This window comes from Taeniopygia guttata, chromosome 15 (genome assembly GCF_048771995.1).
Source record: "Taeniopygia guttata chromosome 15, bTaeGut7.mat, whole genome shotgun sequence".
NCBI lineage: Eukaryota > Metazoa > Chordata > Aves > Passeriformes > Estrildidae > Taeniopygia > Taeniopygia guttata.
The window spans coordinates 8,154,609-8,178,181 of record NC_133040.1 but is presented as its reverse complement, the minus strand read 5'-3'; the positions used below and the strand labels follow the sequence as shown (position 1 = coordinate 8,178,181).

The window sequence follows — 23,573 nt, the reverse complement described above, 5'->3', positions numbered from 1 at the left end:
ACCAGCATTGGTTTCTAAGTAAAAAGACCCTGCCAAGCCAAGATATGACATGCAGAATTCAGTTGTGGCTTGACAGTGTTCAGCACAGTATTACAACATATCAAGAAACACTTCCAATGCCTTCTACTTCTCTTGTACTCTAGTTAGAGATCTGCTTGCTGTTTGGGACCCAGAAAGCATGAGCCCAGGCCATTTTAACACCCCTGGGAGGGTGGGAGGGCAGTGGATGGGACACCAGAGCTCTCTCTCTTCACAGCACACAGCAACCCAAACTCCTTCTGACAAAGGAAATCAATACCACAGTCAGAGATGTGCCCTGGCTTGGCACAGAATCTCAAATGAACAAAAGGCCTCCTCCTGCCTGAAGATCACCCCCTGAGCACTGTATCAAAGCTCACCTCATTTAATGCAAGCATCTGCAGAGGGTATTTTCCCCTCCAGGCCTTCCACGTCCTTCTCTAACATTTTCTGTTTGAGATCAGTAGTCTATACAATTTATCGCACCTGTCAAGGCTAATTTATTCATGCGATCTGGCAGTAATCAAAAAGACTGAGATCGATGTGCCAGCAAACCCTGACATTTATTCATATTTTAAAGTCCTATTTGACCTTGAACTGCAGCTAACTCGGAGCTGAGCTGTCAGCATCTCTCTGAGGCTGGCGGGGTCTGGCAGATCGGCGCCTCTCGGCTACAGGCACGATGTCAGGGCAGCAGCAGGACAGGCTGAGCCACAGACACAGGCAAGGAACACAGCTCCATTCACAGCTCAGTGGTCACAGACCCACCAGCCAGCCCAGCACATGCACCAGCACAGCTGATGCCTTAAGATTTTAGATTTAGTATTTTTCAAATCCTATAGTGCATCAGTGCCTAGCTCTAAACTCCATAGGAAGTTTAGTTAATTGTCTTCACATTATAGTTAGACAAAACAATTCCTCTGGGCCTGTGATCCAAGGACATGCACACGTTCTGTCTCCCCATCTTGATAACTCATCTGTGTGTTTGTGTATACAAGTCTGTATACACATATTTATACGTAAGTAGAGATCATGGACTAGTGCTCATTTTGGGCCATTCACTCACAGCCTCAGGCCCTGAAAAGTACAAACAAAAGTAAATTGGGGAAGGAGCAAACTAAGAGACTATGACTTCATTACCTGAAGCTGTAATTGGAGGATTAATGCCTGATATGCAAATAGACCACACTTACATCTGTCTGAAAAACTTGTGACCATTGTCCATCTTGGATGTAGCCTCTTGCAAGGCTTTTGGCTGCCCACTGGGTATCTTTTGAAGGCCTTTGATAGATAAATACCCACTTTGTCCTCCTAACTCTGTCTAGCCTCTGTTCTAGGCAGCCATTCCAAGGCATCACAGCTTGAGACTCATTGCTGCAGTACAAGTGTTTGGGAGCCAATGGATTTCTTGATGAGGGATAAGAGGGGTGAGGGAAGGGAGAGAAGAAGGAATAGGATGTGTGTGTGCACAGGCAGGATGCCTGTGACGTGGTGCTGCCACGCTGGCCTCAGCAGAATGCTGCCAGACTGGCCCCAAGGGCTGCTCTTGGCAAGTGGAGGGGAGGCAGAGAAAGAAAATGACACCACCTCTCCTCCCTAGGGGATCAGGGACAGTGAGGGTGAGCTCAGAAGATCACAGAAGATCCATCAGAAGCTCTGCAAGCTAGTAGGAACCCGCCAGCACAACGTGGCAACACTAGCTGGAAACAGGAATGGGAAAACAGATCTCAAGAGGATTGCTTTGGATGTGCTCTCACACTCCCACTCAGACCCAGAAATTAGACTCACTCATTCCTTCTGAAGTCCATCACCCTTGTCCTTTCTTCACTCAATCAGGCCCTAAAGGGCACAGGAATTTCAAATGCAATTCTTATCATCTATGCAGGTGCTGTAACCTCCAGCAATCATGTCAGGTTTTAAATTAAGACCAATTAGTAGAGAAATACAATAAAGTTTGTTTTAAATAGTTTCAGCCCGGCTCTGCCATCAGATGACTCTCAGACATCCCATAAGGACATCTTTGGAACCTTCTGCCTCAGTTTCCCCTTGGTTAAATGAAACCAAACTCATTTACCTGCTTCCTCAGGGCATGCCAGGAATTACAGACAGGACCTGCTCTGAGGTTATTGAATCATTTACTTTTCTTCTGATAGGAAAGTATTTGTGCAAATGAAATTTTCTCAGAGACACAGAGGAAATCTAAGTGGCATCTTAGGTAGAAATATGCAGCTACAGTTTTACTAAAACACGTGAATAAATTATTTTATCACAGTCAAAACACTTGACTATGTGATATGCAGTTGCACCCAAAACAGATTTTGCAAATGGATTTTGTTGCTTCTCTGGGTTCTCCTTGGCTGCGTTTCTCATGCTATAAATTCTGTATGTCATATTAAATATGATTTTTCAGTGAGATCTGCTTTTTCTAACCCTAGAATACAAATAGAAATGACAGCTGTGTCATTTTCTGTTTGTTTTCCCTCTCTTTTAAATAGCTAACACCTTTCTATTATGTTGAAAGAAAGCTACCAATGGAAAGCAATTGGTATTTTGACCAATGCTTTTGTGCACATTAAATATATGTCTGACACTGCCATAAAATCTAATCTGATATTCATGGAAGAGAAACAATGACATATGAGGATGCAGAGGGAATTTATCTATGTGAATCTAGCCTGGCTGCAGCACACAGGCAAGTGAAACTACACACAGAGCTGTGTTACAACAAACATGCTAATAAAACATTTCAGCCAACCTGTTTCCCTATTTTTCCTGTGCAGAAAACAAAATTTAAGAGCATCTTGAAATTTTGTGGCTATAAGCATTCTAATGAAGTTTTATTTCTGTCTGTGCTCAGCCAGGTAAGGATCTGGTTTCCTGTTATGGCTCCTCTAAGAGGAGGTGCCATGTCTCACCCCTCTGGGAGCTCTTTGGGGGAGAAGCACCAACTCCCCTCTCACTGATGGCTGATTATCTGCTGCCTTCTACACAAAATGCTCTTTCAAGCACAGAGTTAAGCTGCCTTTTTTCCATGTGTTACACACAATGCAGATAATGATAAATTTGGCACCAAGGAGTGGACCTTTATCCAACAACACAGCTACATGCATTATTCCTTCCCTGCTCCTGCTCCTCAGCTCAGAGGTACCTGTCACACAGGTCAGCTCAACGTGCTCTGCCTTATTCAGGTGACACTGCTGCAAGGATAATTATTAGTCAGTTAGAGATTTCTTTAGCAGACCAAAAAAAATGCCACATCACCCCGCAAAGTCTGCCAGGCAGAATTAAAACAGAGCCAAGCAAACCTAGGCCCCACAACTCTTAACCCTCCAAGCCTACAACTCTCAAAGATCACCTCTGTTACCCTCATGCTCCCATGACAAAACGACTTCCACTTGCCAGTGGTGACAAATTAAAGGTTTAACATCATAAATTATGGTGACCTGTACACTCCTGCAAGGGGAACACCCCAGCTGTACATTTAAACCTCTACAACCCCACCTCCAGACCTGCACTCTGCCTGGAGGAGCTCAGCCCTAAGGCTGGACAGACTTTGCCAAATGAGGTAATTCACCTGCAGGTACCTGGAGAAACCAACACAACCACACATCAACCTGGTCACTGCCAAGGGAAGCAGTTTGGGCTGTGACCCACATATCCACTGGCTGCTCCCCCAGAACTTCCCAGGCTGCTGCTCTGGCTTGGGACAACCACACAGGACACTGCTCCAAGCCAAATCTTTGCTCCAACTGCAGAAATCTGGGCTGAGAGGACTCCTCCCATCTTAAAAGCCTCCTAGAGATTCCTGATTAACCTCTCATCGCCCCCAAAAATGAGAACCAACCGGGGAGCTACTCAAAAAGTCAATTAGGAAAGGGGCATCCCCTCTCTGGGAACAGCTAGTATTCTGGATCACTTTCTTTTTTTTTTTTTTTTTTTTTTTTTTTTTTTTTTAAGAATTCTGAGAGAGATTCAAAATGTTTCCAGAAAAACTCAAAAAAAATCTTTTGCCAGGTGTGCTGGGACCAAGCTAAAGACTGACAGTTGGGCACCTCTGGGTACAAAACAGCCCAAGCCAAGCTTTCAGTAATCAGCATCAAAATTGAGAGTTCTACAGACCATTTGGAGTTCTGGATGAGCTGTTATTTTGCAACACACAATATGTTGTATCAGAAAGTTTCTGAACAGCTGTAGCTCATCCTTAATGTTTGGTTCAGACTCATCATTAGGCAAGTGAAACCTATTTCAATCTCAATTAACACTCTGCTCTTCATTTTCCCCCTGTCTCTCTCATGCCGTTCACACTTGCCTCTGAAGAGGAACACATGTTACATTGAGATCAAACCTGCAGGAAAGGGGCTGAGAAGAAAGTGGCAAAGACTAAGGAAGCAATTTTTTTTCCCCTCAGTTCTTTTGCTGTTGATCTCTTTCTGAAATTTCCAGCCCTGTGCTTTGATAATGTCCTGGTACATGAAAGAGTTTGTAACATAAAATGTTACACTCGATGGAGCATGATATGGTACTGGAGCCAAATGGCCAGATGCTCTTTTCTGAGCTATTTCCAATGCTCCCACTTTAGAGAGTGTTTTTAAGGGTACTCACAAGCTCCAGTCCTGTAGTGCGCTGGCAATTTCATGCTAGAGCACCATTGTGCTGTGTTCTGATGAAACCATTGTTTCTCATGCAAGCTTAAAGTTATCCTTATTTTAATAAAAAGAAAAATAATGAAGAAAATAAGAAAGAAAATAAAAGAGGACAGTATGGTTCAAAGAAATTGCAGACAGGTAGGGATTTGGGAACTGGCCATGGGCAGCCACCAGTGGTGACTCTGGGTGGGTTTTGGTCACTCTGGGTGGTTTTTGGTGACTCTGGGTGGGTTTGGACACTCCAGGGTTCAGCAGGCTGGGGTTTAACACCTGTAGGGGCTCCTTGCCACAAAGTCTGTCTCCTTTTCCAGAACTGCTGGACACAAATGCCAAGCCTGATCCTGTCCTGCCGGAATCTGTGCAAGTCCAGTGGAATTAGGAGATGCTGAACCCTTGGATGTACTGGGGGCCTGGCTCATCACTTGTGCACATCAGCACAGAACCGGCTGCTCCCCTCCCTTTCCTCTGAAGAGGGAAGGGAGTTGGGAATTCATGGAATCCAGGGAATTCATGGAATCCAGGTAACAGACTTCAATCTTTCATGAGTTCTTAATGCTTGGTTCCACAAGCTTTGCATTCTTTTACCTTAGGAAATAGCAATGAAGCTGCTAAAGTAAACTGGAGATGGAAAAAGGGGACACCTTTACTGGCACACTTTATCCGGAGGTGAGACCTGGGAGATTTATCACTGAGATCTTTGCAGCCTAAGCACTGGGGCAACTTCCAATAACAGAGATTACATCACTTACCAGGATTTTGCTTAGGCAGTGTAGAACTGCTCAGAAACGTTTTAATTGCATTTAACGTCATGCTGAAAATGCTGATTTATTGCACTCCACTGTGAATAGGCATGTCTAAGCACAGAGCACACTACTTTTTCTGATGTCAGCAACTGTGGGGTTTTGTTAACATCGTTTAAATTATTAAATGTTTTTGAACTAAAAGGGTTTAAGACTTTTAAGTCAAAACTGAATTAATTTATACTAAAAATTACAGCTTGGGAAGGGTCAAAATAAAAATGAAGTATTTTCAGATTCACCATAATAAGACACTTTGATTAACCTCTACTTTTTGTACAATTTTCACTTGTATTTTACCACGGCACATGTAAAAAAATGCTGGAAATTTGAGTAACTCACCAGAACTGAGTTTCTATTTAGCTCTAAGACTAGGGATCTGGCCTCATGAATCACACAGAGCAAAAAGCATTGTCCAGAATTCAGAATTAAAATTTGCTATACATAAACCTTGTGACATTTTCATTACAGCATACCAGTCTGGAATCTGCATTTAAAACACTGACTGCTCAAAGGAATCTAAATCTCTTTAGCTAAAGGTAATAAAATGAGGTCAAAAATTCACTACTCAACAATCTACCATTAGCATTTCTGCTCAGAAAAATGTAGTTCATCTATTTTTAAAGAAAGTAAAGGCAGGACATATAACATAAGTGGGAAAGTATAATGATTTGCTTGTGTATGGAAGTCCATTAGGTAACGAGCTTTGTTTCCTCATAAACAGATTTTGGTGCATCTGCATCATGATTGTTTTTACAGTACACACAGTACTTGTGTAAGCCAGAAGTGGGACTGCATTTGTGTTTACACAACCCATGGTTTCATCACCACCTCCATCACATCCAACTAAATCACAGCAGCAGAGAGCACACAGGGGCTGAGCTGGATCCTGGCTGGGGTCAGCTCTTTTCAATCCTGGGGGGCTCTGTGCTCCCAGAGACATTCCACTGACAGTGGCACAAAACTGGCCAAAGTCACCTGGGACACACCTGCTGGTGCTGACTCAGTGCTACTGAGAATAAAGCAGCCTGATGCTGGCCATAAAAGAAAAGGAGTTTTACTTGCAGTTATCAATGTGGCAGCATATTTTTTAAAATTTAATTTGTTTGGATTCTTAATGGTGGAAGCAGAACTTGATTTCTGCTGCAGTATCCTTTAAAATAAATGCTTGATCTCTTCCCACCCACCATTACAGCTGATGGGCACAAAATAAAAAGAGCAGCAATTCATTCACCTTATCACTGGAGCACCAGAGGAAGAGAGGGATCCTTAGTGCAATGATTAATGACTCACCATAAAAAGATGCATCATAAACTGCTTGTATTAGGTTAAATCATAAACTAGGCTTTTAATGTTTATACGATCCCTTTCTAAATAATTAAGTGTGTAGCTCCCAGTAGGAATGGAACTCACATGATGCTTGCAAAGCACAGTTTCTTACAGGGTGATAATTTGGGACCCTCATTTAAGGGACCCCTGTCTGCCTCCACATTCAAGCACTGCTTGAATTTCTCTTCCCATTGGAACATTTCTCCGTACTACAGGTCAGAGAGACCATTTGATGTTCAGGAGCAGCAAAGATGATCCACCCTGAATTTAGAGTGTCTTCTTCAGCCTGTGCTCATGAAGGGCAACTCACCCACAGAGGAGTCAGCCAAGCCTGGATGCTGTAATTTCCTGTGTTTAGGTGCTAATAATAACTCCCATCAGCTTCAGCAGCTGGTTGGAGAACAGTGAGAGAATAGCACCATTTGTCCTAACAGCCCCCCAATTTATCCACCTTGTGCTGAACCTGCCACCTTTAAAACATAGTACAAGGTGACATTATGTAACTGCCCATCCATTTCCTTACTATCACAAGCCTGCAAATGTATCCATCTCCCTTTTATTTCCCAGAGCAGCTGGTGCTTTTTCTCAACCAAATCTCCCAGAATCTCCCTCTCTTGGCAAACAGACATTGGCTTCAGTGTAAAGTCACCCCATCAGAAGAATGTTGCAGCTCTAACCAGTCTAACACCATTATTCACTCAAAAAATAATAGAAGTTTGAAAAAGAGCTGCAGACCCCTAAATACTTTCAATAGGCATAGTAGGTAGCCCCAGTCTGTTGCTGCACTGCTTATTCATAGTCAATACACAAAATCACTTAGGTTAATTATTTAAATATTTCCATCTATGGAATTTAGAAAAGGGCAAAGCCAACAGGGGAATACCCAAGATCATAATTTTTAAATAAACAGTAGATTTCATGGGAGTTTGCTGGGTTATCAAACAGTATCCTCCCAAATCAGCTCATTAGTTTCACTGTTTCCCCATTTCACTTTATTAAAACAGTTTAAACAAGGGTTCACTAGATGCAATGTAATCTATTTCAGACACTCCAAGACTAATCCCTTTTCTCTTAGCAGTTACATGATAATAGTTCTCAAAAAAGCTGAAAAGGATTATTGTTGCAGCTATTTCAAAGAAGGACTGTTTTCAGCGAAGCACGGGCTACCACTTTCCCTACATCTTATTATTTATTAGTATATTAATTTTTGTTCTTTACTTATTCATTCATTTATTCCTTCCTTTTTCTATCTTTCATTGCTTCACATAAGCAGTCACACATGATCAACAGCATCCTCTGTGCAGGTGGGGGGATGCACCAAATACCCCTGCATGGGTCACTGCACCAGGCCTTAGGAAAGAAGTGATTTTTTGCAATTTACTTGGAGGTTCTGGAGTTAAAAAAACCCCAACTTGGTAAATTCACAGTGGTTTTATAAATAGCCTAGAGAGAAGGGAGAAGGTTCCCATGCATTTTCACACTGTTAGTTTCTGACAGCTCTGAAAGACTCACAGGAGGGGATCACACATAGGATTTGCAAATTAGGAGGCAGACACTGTATATTACTTTCCAGTCTGGAAACACAGAGTAACAGACCTGTGCTATGGACACACAGCTTATTTCACAACAAACTCATACTCTTGTATTTTCATAAAACCTTTTCCAAACAGTAGGGTTAGATTTTCTTATAGGGCAGAAAAAAACCCCAGCCAAAAAAAACCCCCAACAAAACCAAAGAAAAAAAGAGCTGGTTTCTAGATCCAAGCTTTATGCAGGCTTTAACCCATCCTCACTCACCTCAAATCCTTGTCTCTTCAAGCAAGTGCCATTTCATAATCCTATTAAAACCTTTGCCTCTGTTTACCAGGAGCTCTAATCGTACTCAGCAAGTTCTCCTGGTCTAAGGAAGAGTGACAGCTTTCAGATTTCTTAGGAGGCTTATTCATCAACCACGCCAGAGTTTTGCCAGAGTGTTCAATCTATTCTGGGAGCAGCCATGTGGAAAAAGCTTCAAACAGCTCAAAGCCCTGCACAATGATAAAGGAAAGCTCACACAATCCTGGTAATAGCCTGACCCTCTTAAGGAAAATTGGATGATTTGTGGTAGCAATTTTTCTGTCCCCCATGTGAATTCTGAACCTTAAAGTATAAGCAGTGTATTCACACAGTCCCATTACAAACCCCATCCCTCTTGCAATGCTGGAATAACAAATACACACCCATATGTGACAATAAACTCTTGCTGCAGTGACCTTCCTCCTCAGTCCAATGGTGTGAAGGAGTTTGTAGCCATTTTAGAAAAAGAGAAGAGCCAGATAAAGAATGGACTAATTTGATGTTCAGTGTTTCACCACGAGCAGAATATATGCTTTAATGAGCACATTACATGCACCAGGGACATGTTACTGGGAAGCAGGGGATAAAGAATAAAAGGAAAATAATTAAACAGTCAGCTTTATAATGAGGAAACTCTGCTCATGCAACATTAAGCGGCCTAATTTTCAAATGCTAAGCAAAGACATTTTCCTTGGGCTTCAGGAGGACTTGCTGGCAAGCACCACCTTGAAACCAAGGGTAAGAGAAGAAGGTATCAAACCTCCTTTAGGTTCAGGCCACAGGGGTTGATATTCCAAAGTCATCTGTCCACACTTCACACTGACCTGTCCAACAGGATTGAATACCTGCATCCTGTATTATTCTATAAGGAGGATCCTTAGAGTGGTGAAACATCCTAGCATTCATAATGTGTGTATGATGAACATTACAACTGACTTCTGCCAGCCTGGCCTTAGTTTTCTGTGGGTATTGCATCAGTCAGAGCACAAATGTACAACCTCAGCTAAGGGCAATGAGCACGTGGAGACTTAGAGTGGCTGTTTGCACCAGGAAAGATACTGGGAAAAGGGAAAACCTTTCTCCCTGGGTTCAGACACTGACAAGGTGAGCCAATAAAGCATATTCCAATAAAGCATATTCAGTTCTCTCAAGGCCCACAAGGCCATGAACATTAATTTGCTGGCACTGTCACTTCCAGAGAGTGTTGCAGCATCAATTACTCCAGCATAACAGCCCATCAGGCAGACAGCAGCTCTGCTGGCCCACGAGCTCCCCAGCACTCTTTGCACATGCACAAAGTCTATTTGTTACTCACTCTCATGCCTAATTCGATGTTTTCTCCTCCATAGACCTCCATGCCAGGGTCAAGCAGGCCAATCTCACCAAAATACTCTCGGTCCACCACAAAAGAGCATCCAATCATGGCTGGTGTCCTGCACAGAGAGATCAAAGCAAACAATTAAGCCATTGATTAGCTCTTACAGATCCCACCTCATAACAAATTTACACAGATTAAACAGTTCTTAGTATTCAAATTTACATTCTAAATTTACCAATTACCATCAATCACATGGCACTTCAGGTATGCAAGAAATTCTAGTACTTCTCTATTTACTGCTGTAATTTCTGAAGACTTTCTGTTGAATCACAAACAAAACAAAAACAACACAGATTTTTGTAGAGCTTTGGGACCACTTCTAACTAGAGAATGATTCAACAGAAAAGCCATTTGAGACCACTTCTAACCTGGATACTCCTGGCTAGGCACTTCCATCCTCTGCTGATGCATATATTTATACACCAAGATCTCTGCATTTATAAATACAAGTTATTTGATAAAATGCATCTTCCTGATTTTATTTCCCAGAGCCAAGCCTGGAAACAGATTCGCCTAAAAAAGCTGAGAGCTCTCCTGTACACAGGATGAGACATATCCTATATACATCTTGATTTCACATCTTGTACCACTGAAAAGCATATCTTAGGCTAACAAGGAATAAATTTGATATTGGAACTAAAATGAAAGAAAGATACAACCAAAGTAAGGAAATTCAGTACCTTTGCAATGAAATAAGCCTTGGAGGGGATATTTCAGGTATCTTTTTTTAAGTTTTACACATGATAAAAGAGAGAAGGAGATTGGGGGGGGAGAAACACACACCACTTTCTTCATTTTTCTTTCCATGCATCCAAAGCTGAACACAGGCTTCACTGGATCAAGGCATCACTGCTTTGCAAAACTGAGATGCTAGTTTGGGCTTAGACTCATTCTTTTTCCAGCCCCATCTCCCCCACAGAAATCCTCTGGAGGCAGCTCTTTACAGCAGCAGGATGCTCCCATGAGGACATCTCCTCCCTTTCTAATGAGGAATGGTGCTGCCAGGCTTTGCAGACTGCTCTCAGGTGCTGGGATCTCTCTCTCTGGGGATGGATTGCTGCAGCTGTAGGCTCTGTCCATTAAACCCCTGAGTTGTTAATTGAACGGGGGTGGGAAATACATTTCAGATGCAACTACATAATTATCACTCACAAACAACTGCCACTGAGTCTTCGCTACTCCCTCTCTTCCAGGGTTTATTTCTTCTCATTATATATATTCAAATATAGACTTCACAAGCTTTCACAGCTTTTTCAGGGGGAAAAAAAAAGTGTTTTCAGAAGTGAGCAACAACAGCAGAACAATGACAGAAGGAACAATATCCAGCTTTTATAATTTTATACTGGACTACAGTGTCACACCAACATATCTGGGTTTTTCCTGTACCTGAAATACTCCAGTACATCCACCACTTAGTGCAGAGCAGCAGTTTTATCTTGGAAGCTAGAGATGGCCACATGAGCAGAAGCAGCTGTGTTAGCACCTCTTACCCACTGCTCACTGCCCAAGGGGCAGCACATGAGAAGGTGAGTGCCCCCAGCACTTCACAGCTTCAGAGCACAAGATATTAACCTGCTTTATATAAAACAACCTTTTCCCTCAATCATGCACTCTCTAGTAAAACAGAGACAGTTCTAGAAGGAGAAAGCAGCAATTAGAAGTATACTATTTTTTATCAGCACCTCAAAGGTGTTGTGAAACTTAATTGATCTGTGGAATATTCTTTGACACAATGGAGGATGTTTTAAGGATTAATTATAATCAACTCCAGCACTCAAAGGATAATGTGGGAAACACAGCAAAATGGGTTTTGCAGTTAAAAGCTTAAAATGCAGCCTAGAATTGCATTGATTTTGTACTGGAGAAAGATACAGCATGGTCAGGTTGGGGGAATGACCTGACAGCACTGCTGTAGCAAGGGAGACATGGGAGAAACATTTCTCTGGATAATACCCTGGGAAAGGGAAAGCACAGGGAGGTTTCTGGTGGTGAACTCTCCCTCCCTCCAGCAGCAGCAGGAAGAGAGGCCCTGCCTGCCATGGGATGGGCACAGGGGACAGAGAGCACGTTGGCCAGGGAAGAAAGGCACTTGCTGCAGGACTGAGTCAGGACTGGTTTGTGTCAGTGAGATCCCCAGGAGCACAGCTCTGCTGGTAACATTCCAGCAGGTGCTGACACCCATTTCTCCAGCCAGGTGCACCCCTCTCCTTCCCCATACTGAAGGGAGATGCCTGGGGGCTTCACCAAGAACCAGTGAAGGAGAAAAGGATGGGGACTAAACTGCACATGGCACAGTCAGTCTTCCTCTGCCTTATGCAACTTTCTCTCCTGCCTTAAGGTCAGCATATATTTATATATATTTATTTATACATATGTGTACAATGCAATCAGGTCACATTTGAAACAGTTTCCTGAGCAGCCAACTGCAATTTCCAGGAAAACTGACAAACATAAATGAACACAAATGAACATAAATTCAAACACAAATAGAACCATAAATAAATATATAAGCATAAATGTATATATACAAGCATAATAAGAGAGACAAGGAGTTTCAAATGACATATCACACATCATATCTGAGTGTTCCACCTCTCCCAGCAGGATGTTTCTTTGATTCAGGTTCTTAAGCATCATCTCAGCCCTGGTCTGACATGTAAGTGGGGAAACGTGCATGGTACCTGCAGAACCATTTCTATTTTTCTTACAGCTCATTTCTTCTGCAAGAAAGAGTCACACCAGGTCCTGAGAACAGAACTCAAGGCCAGATTTGCTGCTCAGGAGATATAGGGGAAAAAAGACAAGATGGCAAGCTAATACTCATCTAGAAAGGCAGTGCAAATATGGATGCAGAACAACTCTCTGATGCCCTGTGGAAGTAAATTCTTTGGAACAGGCAGGACACCCATCAGAACCTGGACAAATAAATGCAAAACTGCTTTGTTACAGGCTCCTGTGAACCAGAAACTGAAAAGATGGCTATGAGCAGTCAATAAACAGTCACCAGTTTTAATATTACATGGCAGCATGGTCTATAATGGAAGATTTTACCTCCTGAGCTCAGGTACATGGGTGGATTTCTTCCCAGAGCAGTGAGAGCTCAGATTGGCTTCAACTGTCCCTGCAGAGCAGCACAGGGCCTGACTTGCACGTGAGATGGGCACACAGAGTCTCAGATAGAAGCAGCAGCACAAAACACTTCACTGGGGGCACATCAAAATCGAATTTATGTCCATGAGCGAGGAACAGGCGCTCTCTGGAGCAGCTGATGCAGTGCATGTACATACACATCCCCACTGGTACCAAGCTATGGCATATTAAAGCAGTAAGTGAGAACATATGCAACAATGAAATGCACCACTGCTGCTGGAGGAAGATAAAATGGAAAGCTGTGCAGCGCTTGGCTGGGTGAGGCTGACTAATGACTCTAATGTTAGTGGCTGCTGATCAAGAAATCAAATGCAGAGCAGTCCATCATAATCACAGCAGGTGAGGGAAGGCAAGTCAGAGCCAGAGTTCAGAATACCAGAAACCTTCCTCGCTGTTCCAAAACCCAGGGAAAAAAAATGCAGCACGCATTAAAAACCCAGCTTGTTTCAATGCACAGTCAAATTCATTAGAAGCCTCTGAAATAGATCCTTTGTTACTCAGTGTGTTGCCAGATGATAAGGACATTTTTGGGCAGTGTGCTCGCAGGAACACGAATGGAAAATGACATGATGGACACAGCGTGTCAAAATAACAATCCTCATTTAAATCTTCACGTTACAGACATCTTCCATCTCAAATGTCAAACATGTAAAATGGATTGCCTGCAGAAGCCAACTCAGGGAACATCAATTGTTCTGAATTCAGAGTATTAACGCGGGGGGGGAAAAAAGAACCAACTTTAAAGTGCATCAGAAATCTTTACAACATCTGACATCTTGTTCTTGCTATTTCTTTACCTTTGTTAGCACTTCAAGGCCACGTCCCCTTTGTCACTTAGCTCACAACAGCTGATGTGACATTTTATGGTGCACACTTGACATGACTGCCCATGAATGACCCACTGGTGTGAGGGACAGTTCCTGCTCTTTCCCAGCAAGGCTGAGTAGAATCACACCACTGTCATTGTTCAAGAAATCAGAGGATCAGGCTTCAAATAGAACGATTCTTAGGACTGAAGCACATCTGTTGTGTAGTCCCAGAAGAAAACAGGAATCGGACCCTGTTTTCCAAATGCCTCACACAATTCTGCACATGGATGATATTTATTCATACAGTGCAAACATGAGAAATGCCAGGGCTCTGATCCTCACTGATACCAGGGTACACATGTTCTTTAATGCTGAAAATCTCTAATCCCTTTGGAGATCTGGCAGAAAGGATTCAGCTACACCAACCACAAAACCAGTCACAGGGTTATTTGTTACCAGTCTTTTCTTTCACAAAATACACAGAGAGGAACAAACCAAACCCACTACTTGCTGAAAACTCTGTCAAAGAAAGCCTCAAGAGGGACAGTGGTAGCAAGGACTAAATGGACTTCCAGTTTTCATGCTGATGAGCAGCTTTGCAATCTTATGATGCACTGGACAGACACATGGATTCAAATACCAGCAAAGTGCACAGTTTCTGTCTTGAAAAGTGGACTGAAACAGGAATCATGGTTGCAATGTGTGATTTGGAAAGCTGGTTACAAAACCAAAACCTGCACCAAACCAAGTCACATCTGATATTTTGAAAAAGTTTGCTCACTAGCCTGACTTTGCCTTCCTGTTGAAAACACACTTTAAATATTCCACAGCTAGTAAGTTCCCACCATGACCACTTTCAAATCTCAGTCTTAAGGACAGACTTCCTAATTGTTTTCATAAATAACACTTACACAGTCACTCTTTCCACTACCATAATTACACTGGCATGTCACTTAAAAGCCACAAAATCACATTAGATTCCACAGGCAGGAACAGCACAACACCCAAATGCTTTAGCAAATCCATCCAGGTGCTACAGCTTCTGAGGCCCCTCAGCACACAGTGCAGTGTGGCCATAAAGGGGATGCTCTGCTCTCCTCAATCCCTGCCTTCAGAGAACTTGTGCCCAGGGAGACATAGAAGTGTTGCTGTTGAGTAAGAAATGGCACAGATTCACTAGAAGGTTGGTTTGCACAACAGCAGTTTTAATATGAAAAGTTCTCTTTTTCTATAGATAGTTTTTATTCATTCTTCTTGATTGGTTAATTAACAAAAACATCTTTCTCACAAACAGTTTTTGAGAAGAACAGAAAAACAGAGTAGGAAAACACCACTTGCAGGTTGTTTATGCGAACAAGTTATTATTGTTTCCCTATAACTCTCTAAAAAGTTTCGCAAGTCCACTGTGAGAAAAGGAATCTCATTTTCTCGCTCTCTGACCAGGCTGTCACATCCCCATGGAAGCGTTCACGGTTCCATGCGGATGTCTCTGCATTTTTGGACATGGGATTGTTAATTTGCAGAAGAGATGCTTAGGCAGTGACAGTGTGTTAGTGCTCCTGATATTTGCCAGCAAGGGTTGGGTGTTCTCCTCCTTGTGCTGCTTGTCTCATCTGTCTCTGGGCAGTTTATGCACCGTTGAATTCGGGTTCAGAGTAAAATTACTGCTCTTGGGAGCCAGCTACTCATGTGCATCAGATTTTAACACTGTTCAGTGCTTACCTTTGGATTTGTTCACTTCTGTGTCAGCCCGTCAGTGCCAGCGTGGCACCAGCAAGAGCCTGAATGGAAATCTGAGGGAAGTTCTTGGGAAATCAGGCCTTTATTGCTGAGGTTTAACCTCTTAGTTCAGCCTTATCTGTTATGTGATCATTGTCTCCAGAACAGAAGATACTAAAATACTGGAGCAATCCATGGTAAAATTACTACAGTGATTTCACATAAAAATTTTGAGTCATGAACTGCACAAAACCTTTCAGGAGTGAAAGCTTTGGATGATTAATTTTCTTTATCAATAAACTTTCTCAGGGCTGAGTGAAACAGGTATAAAACATCTGTGCTTTTAAAACAATGTGAGGCAAGCAGGGCATGTTATCCAGGAAAACTGATTTCCTAAGTAATTACTTCCCTGCTTATTGAGGTTTCAAGCCAAGCAAAAGGTCAGTGATGATGGACTGTGCTGTCCTGCAGTAAATAAGGTTAATATTACTGTATAGTGCTGTTTTGCAGTCATGGGGCATGAGAATGAACCTGAGCACAATTTGCAACACTTGGTCAAATACAGATTAAATTATTACTCTTCACGAGGGAAGGATCCTGTGAGGTGCTCCCATCCCTCTGACCACTTAGAAGTGTGATCAGTATGTCAGTGTCTTTTCACTTCCAAAAGATCACTGGCATTTTTTTTTTTTTGTGTGGGTGTGTTGTTGGAAGTGCTTGGATAAACTTTTCAGGATCTGGCAACTCAAGCTTTGCACTGGAAGGGAACTACATCAGCTCCTCTGCCACAGCCCATACTGGGAAGATGCAGTAGAGTTTTAGCTTACTTTAAAAAGAAGCCAATATACATGAAAATGAAGATGCTTTTAAGCTGGTAATTTGTGTCCTTCTTAAGAAGTCTTAAAAATAAGAACATCCTAAAGTGCATACTTAGGCTTCAAATTTTTTTAGCATTTATTTCTAGAGTTGGTAACAGCAGTACCCTTAACTCAGCACAATATGTCCCAGAGGAGCTGTTAGACAAACATCTGCACTGGAGATGAAAGGCTAGGAGATGTGAAATTTCAAATGGAGGGGAGAGAAAGCCCTTTTCACACCAGTTCCAGTTTTCCCACTGTAACAATTCACAGAAACACCTTCACAATTCCTGTAATGGCCTTTCCTCAGAAAATTCCATTTCTGTAATGTACAATGTTCTCTTGTAGGGAAAAGTAAATGGACACACTGACCACATGGTCTGATGCGGGTTCATTTTAACATTCAGCCAATAGGAAAACTGAATATGTTCTCAAAAAAAACCCCAAAAAACCAACAAAAAGCCCCGCAACCAACCAACTAAAAATCCCAAAAAAACCCCCAAACAAAAATACTAACCCAAAGAAAAAATCCACAAAGAAAAGCAAAAAAAGACCAGCTGTCAAACACAGCTCCTAGTGGTGCTCCAGGGAAGCTCTGGTTTGGCCTGATGACCAAGACTGCTGCTCACAGAACAGAAGTGAAACCAGCCTCTTTGTAATCACACACACAATTCCTTTGTTTCTCATGCACACAATGGGCCAGAATCCACTGGAAAATAAAAGATTAGATGAAAAGGATCCTGCTATCCTAGTAATGGCTAGAACACGTGCTTGAAGCACACACCCAGAGCCAGAGTACTCATGTACATTGTGGGGCAGCCCTGAGAGGCAGCACACGCATCCACAGCTTTTGTGGAGCCATCAGTTTCCTCCAGACTCATTTTGTAATTCCTGCACAAAGCCTGTAGCCTGGCTCACCTAAATTCCCCCTCAGCAGACAGCCAAGACGGAAACATCACTCGGCCCAAAGTGACAGCACGGGGGAGATTTACCTGATGGGAGCTGACTCATCCCCTTTATCGAGCCAGTCCTGCGGTGGGATGATGTACATGCACCAGAGCCCCCAGTTGTAGCCGTGGGCTGCGTTGGCGTACTGCTGCACTTCAAAGGTGTTGTACTTGATGTTGTCGATGGCGGGCAGGATGATCCGCTTGCGATCCTCCTTGATCCGGGTGAGCGCGGGTTCCGCCCTGGGAGCAACGAGAACAGCACAACGTTTTACAGCCATCCTGTCAGCCCAGGTCCTGCTCTGCAGGATGGTAAAATGAGATTCTCTATTCCTGTGCAGTGAGATGGAAAAGCCAGAGCAGGGTAGAGAGGGACGGGGTAGAGAGCGCAGCCACGCGCTGCAGGACTGGTGTGGGGCACTGCACACAGCACCTGCACGGGAATTACCAACTCTGTGAAGCTGTGCCAGAGCCTAACAACACAAAATTTGACCAAATACTTATTCTGAGGCCTGGAGACTGTTAATTCACTTCACAATGGACAAATGTTGAGAGACACCATCACCAATAGCAGCTAAATGGTCTCCTACTGGCTACACCACCAGGATTCCTGGCAGCATTAAATACTGGCTGGCATGGCCTGAAGAACTAAACACACACTGCAAGAATCTGAAGGTTACTCAAAGATTTTAATCCTGTTTCCCAAGACTGACCCCATCACATCTAGTTTGAATGACAAATGTGGCTGCATTATGCCTTCTAAAACCTCTTTGGTGATGAGAAGATTTCAGGTGCCAGATGGCGCAAAAGCAGCAAACTGCAGGAAATGTTCAACCATTTCAAAAGGCTTTAAAACATCAATGTGCTTTCCACAGAAGCTACATCCCAAAAGGAAAGTAAAAAGCTTCAGTGCAAACACTCATTTCTGACCAAGATAGACTGAGTTTGCTATGAATTTACAGAGAAACTGATCCAAAGAGGTAGCAGACTTACATAAGGGTGGAAATCATTCCTCAAAGCAGTATTAGAAAGAGCCACTGGCTCACTCCTTTGTGTGTTTCCCCTTGAAATGTGCTTTGAAAATTTTGCAGGGCTCTCACATGGATCTTTAAGGGAATGGTCGTTTGCTGCGACTCACAGAGGTAGGAGGATTTGAACACTGATCTTTTCTCACTTTTCTTTTGCTGTTGGTCAGAAGAAAATTGCTCCTTTGAGGTTTCAAGTTTGTTACCTCATATTTTGTTTGTTACCATAAAAATGTTCTTTTAGGCCAGCAGAAGATACTCTACATGGTTCAGACTCTCAATTCATGTGGGTTTTAGGCCACACTTGTGCACCTCCATAGAGCCAGTATGACCCACCAGACCTGGATAAGCCACTTCCATCATTAGTATGAGACTATATATTATATCAAGTGTTCTACAAACCAGTGAGTGGGTAGCAGAAAAACTCTTGCAAATCTGACAAAGGCAGGGAAAAATGCAAAAAAGCTGAATCTGCTTTGTTCTTTCCATCATGTTATCTCTGCTCAGCAGCAGGAGAAAATACAGAAGGATGGATGCCATCACTAGTCTGGTGACTCCATGCCCAGACACAGGCATAAAGCTCTCCTTCTCCCTCTAAACTCTGAAACAAAGGATTTCAAAACACCAGACAACAGGCACAGGTGTCACTAATTGTTTGCTTGACTCCCATGGCTTGAACAAATTTATTATGTTTGGGTCTGATTTCCAGACCTGCCCTGCAAAGCAGGAAAGCTGCTTGCATGCCTACTGAAGCAAAAATCTGCAAATGGGTTTCCTTTGCAAGAATCAAACTCTGCCATTCACTACTGTCTGATTCTGGAAACAGGCCTTTGACAAACAAGGAAAGACTGGGAGTTTTCCAAAATACTTTTATCTCTCTTGGTGGGAATTCTTTGGTCACCAAATCCTCAAGTCCTCAATTAATGTCATGTTTATATTGATATAAAGCAAGACTGTTTAACCATCATACCCAAAACTATCCTGAAGGTTCCATGTCCCTTCAACAGTTCCTCCTGGGTTGCTCATTTTTCAGGTATTTTACTTTGTAGGGTAGATTGAGATTGTGTAATGGAAAAGCTGAAAGAAGATATGGATTTTTTTCTCCCTTAATGTCAGATACCTGAATGGACCCCCCACAGGCACCGTAATTGCCTCAAACTTTCATTCTCAGCAGAGAGAGGCAGAAGCTGGCACTTTTATAGTCAGATGCTTCTCATAATAATGTAGACACTGAAACTGGGTGAGATTAATAATGTTCCAGAGGAGCCTATTTTGAATATAAAGGGAATTTAGCCTGCTACTTTGCAAGACATCTTAAAATTGAACTGCTGGAGTGTATCCCAAATAATGGTTAGAGAAAAAATGTGAAGAAAATATTCAACAGTCACACTGGGTTTTAGCCCTTAATCATATTTGTGATTGTGTTAATCCAATACTTGAGTCTTGGAAATACTAACCTGGGTCCTCATTTTCTTCTTTACATGAAGAACAATCCATTCCCTAGAGCTGTTCTCACACAAACCATTACCAAACTACTCCTGTCACTCTACACCTGAGGAATTTCTGTGTTTTCATATTTGTGTGGCTCACATTTATTACCCCCTGACATGGTGTTTTGCATCTTAATGGCACAAGGGGGGATCTTTGGAGTGTAATACAACAGTTGGGGTCAAAATGCAGGATGAAATTCCATTACTCTCTGTCAATCTATTAATGTGAATTCACAGATTCTGAACTTTCATGAAATCTGAGGCATCTGTCCTTGTGGTGGATGTTCTGTTTAAGTTCCCTGCACTCAAGAAATGTAAATAGTTAAGATATTACTGCTTCAAGAAGAGTTGATTTCTCTACCCTCAGGTTACAAATGAAGTCAAGTGCTGTGTCAAGGTTATGGAGTCAATTCGTATGAAAGCAACTGCTGGAACTTCATCTTCTAAACCTCCCATCTCACCCATGGAGGTGATTTCCTAGCTCTCTCGGTACCCAGATGTGTGGCAATCACATGTGTTAGGAACAGGAAATATTCAGTATCTGGACAGACTGCACAGCTACCTAATTTCCAAAATATTTTCACACCTACAAGTAAGAAAGTAGGTTCTGGGTCACAGATGGAAAGAAAATCCAGGACAGAGCTGTTCTCTTAGCAAAAACGGAGAATGGACAGCCTTTTAATTAAACATTGCATACCTAAGAGATTTCACAGCCTGTCCTGCTCTATAAAAGACAGCAGAAAGAGCAATGGGGTATTCAAAGGCTCAGCCCAAGCTCCTCTCTGTGAGATGTGCAGGAACACTCAAATCCCAGATTGGAAGATTGCCTTGCCACTTGGCCACTGCTGGCAGTGATCAGGATTCACCCCTGCTTGATGAGGTGCATAAGCCAGATGTGGATTTTGGAATCCATCTCCATTTTTCATAGGTGCAAAAAATACAAGGTTCCTAGTTTGCATCTGATTCAAGGTACTTTATGGGCAAAGAGCAGCATGCATTGTTAATGAGTTATTTACTGGAGCAAGAGGGAAAGTTCTCCCAGGCATATTCACAGACATGATGGATTTCAGTAAACTAAATATAATCAAAAGATTCTGCTTTAAAGGTAGTGCTTCACATCATCCAAGTAGGTTTTTTCCCACTTAATAAAAACCAAGCAGACAATTTGGACTGGAATTTGAGTGACATATGAAGATCCTCTCCCTTCCATCCTCTCTAAAACAATGTATTTGTCAGTGTCCTCCTCTCTCTCTGAATAAATTGTTGGTGAACGGATAAAACCAGAAGAGAAAGGACAATAAATTTAGTTCTCTTGTAGACTCCACTAAGATAAAGGGTATTTTCACTTCAATTTTGTTCAGTTTGATTTGTCCAAGTCTGTTGAGTACATCACTAAACAGAACATGCATTCGATGCTTTTGCCTACCAGTGGAAAGATCTCTTCATTAACAGCGGATTTTCCAAGGTGTTGAGCACCCATGATGACTTTATTGGGAGTTCCAGCAATGTTGGTTCTGTGGGATTCAAAGAATAAATGCTCCCAAGATAAACACTGGAGGTAGGAAAAGAGTTGGAAGGCAGAATGTAAGCCAGAGTACAGAAAAAGCCTGTAAGAAGATTGAGAGCAAAGGCAGGGGCCATACTGTGATCACACAGGCCTCTCTAATCCTATTGTAAGTCTATCTCTGAACATATATGCATTCTGTATTTAACACTGGCTTGATTCAGAGCAGCTCAAACCCCACGGGAAACCACAGCAAACAAAAACTCTGTGTTGTCTTACATCCTTATCAGATTGCTGGAGAATTCATGCCAAAGGGAAAGCCTGATTTGTCACAATGCTAAAAAGAACAGCTTTTTCCAGATAAAAAACAGATAAAAAGGTTAGTAATGAGCTCCTCAGTGAACATGATTGTATAATTCACCTTTTTAAATATGTAAAATCACCTGCTGACTTCAAGCAGACTTTTAAAAAGGCACAACATCAGAATAAATGCATACGATCCAAGGGAATCCACATGCATGCCACAGGCTAGATCCTCTGCTGCCCAACTCTGCCACTTCAATGGCCTTCACAGCTTCGGGGATGCTTTGCTGACATGCAGCATTTGAGAAGCAGACCCTGCCTTCCAGTTCTTACTTAGAATGGCTGTACAAGGCACTTGTCAATAAATTTCTCCCTACAGCCCAAATGTCACTTTTTCTAAATTTATTCAAAAGTAAATCCTTTCCTAAACAACTGCAGGAATTGCACTGGGAAATGTCTCTCCAATTCTGCCCTGTCCCAGGTGGGTACCCAAATACCCTGATCTCTGGGCTCTTTTGAAATAAACATGCCTCTTTTTTTTTTTTTCTTCTCCACCACCACTATGCTACCTTCTTTGTCCTCCTTTCACAAATCAGAATTTCCTTTTCTTGCAAGCAGTTTGGGAAGAGTCCTTATAAGACATAAATGAAAGACAACATGGTCTCATCTGCTAGATTTTATGGCTCAGTGGGTGTAACACTGTATTTTACTCTGGCTCTACCACTGTCAGGTACCATGAAGTATAAACTTAACAGAGAAATGTAAGGAAAAAGAAAGCTGTATAAACTGAAAGCTTATTTTGCATGATTTTACACGCTACCTCACATTTCACTGACAATATACATTTATCAGATGCAGACAAGCAGATCTACTGACATACATAATTCTTCACTGAGGCCATCTGCAGAATATTTAATGTGGAATGCCTTTCCTGTAAATAAGTGTTCAGAGAAGTAAAAAAGAAATAAATTTCATTCTCCCTTCCTCGGTCTCTAAGAGAACTTCCCCATCTGTCCTGTCTGACATCTCTATCAGCATTCCCATGTGTGCCCAGGGAAGTTTCAGACCCACAGTCCCCAGCTGGAACAGAGGGAACGCAGCACCAATGCCTGCTGGAGAGTTAAGGATCAGCTCTTTGGCTCAAAAACCTCAATGGCTCTTTTCTGCACCACTGAAAAGCAATGAGGATGCTTCAGTGAACATTCTAGGTTGTTGAGGTAGATGAGTATTGACCTGCTTTTCTGGTACATCCTCTGCGTGTAGGCTGGCACCGTCCCATGGATCCCAAAGGCCCACATGGCTTCTGTTGCATGCTCCACTCATATTATATTGCTTTTGCTATCTAAAACATGTATTCTATTAAGTTACCAAAGGCTTTGGATGAGGAAGAACTCTCTTAAGTCCTTCCCTTTTCATTTGGGTTTCCCAGGTCAGCCTCAGCCCAGAGATGCTGCCATAAGCCATGAGCACCAGTGATGGGCTTGAACACTCCAGAGGGGGAGACTGCCCAGGAGAAGGACTGCAAAGGTAATTTCACCTTCACCACTTTTCTCATGTAGAAGGAAAGAGCCACCTGCACCTCGTCATGTCCCCCGAGAGTTTGAAAAGGGGGGACAGGGAGTTTACCTGCAGATAGACATTGGCTTCCAGTACATTGCATGAAAATGTTACCAGGGAGCTCTCAGGGGGACAAACACCCCGTGGCTCTGTCCCAGAAAAGCACAACCACATCTCTGTTACAGAGTACTTGGGATAACCAAAGTCA

General features: G+C 42.5%; 1 protein-coding gene across 1 annotated transcript in view; it reads right to left on the bottom strand.

Annotated features, from left to right (window-relative positions):
• Window positions 1-23,573, bottom strand: part of GALNT9 (polypeptide N-acetylgalactosaminyltransferase 9) — a 130,493-nt gene that overhangs the window by 54,415 nt on the left and 52,505 nt on the right. The window contains exons 5-6 of the mRNA XM_004176556.6: window positions 17,532-17,729; window positions 9,942-10,059 (exon numbers count right to left, since the gene is read on the bottom strand). Of these exons, the coding sequence (XP_004176604.4) occupies window positions 9,942-10,059; window positions 17,532-17,729 (316 nt within the window). The remainder of the gene's footprint in view (window positions 1-9,941; window positions 10,060-17,531; window positions 17,730-23,573) is intronic.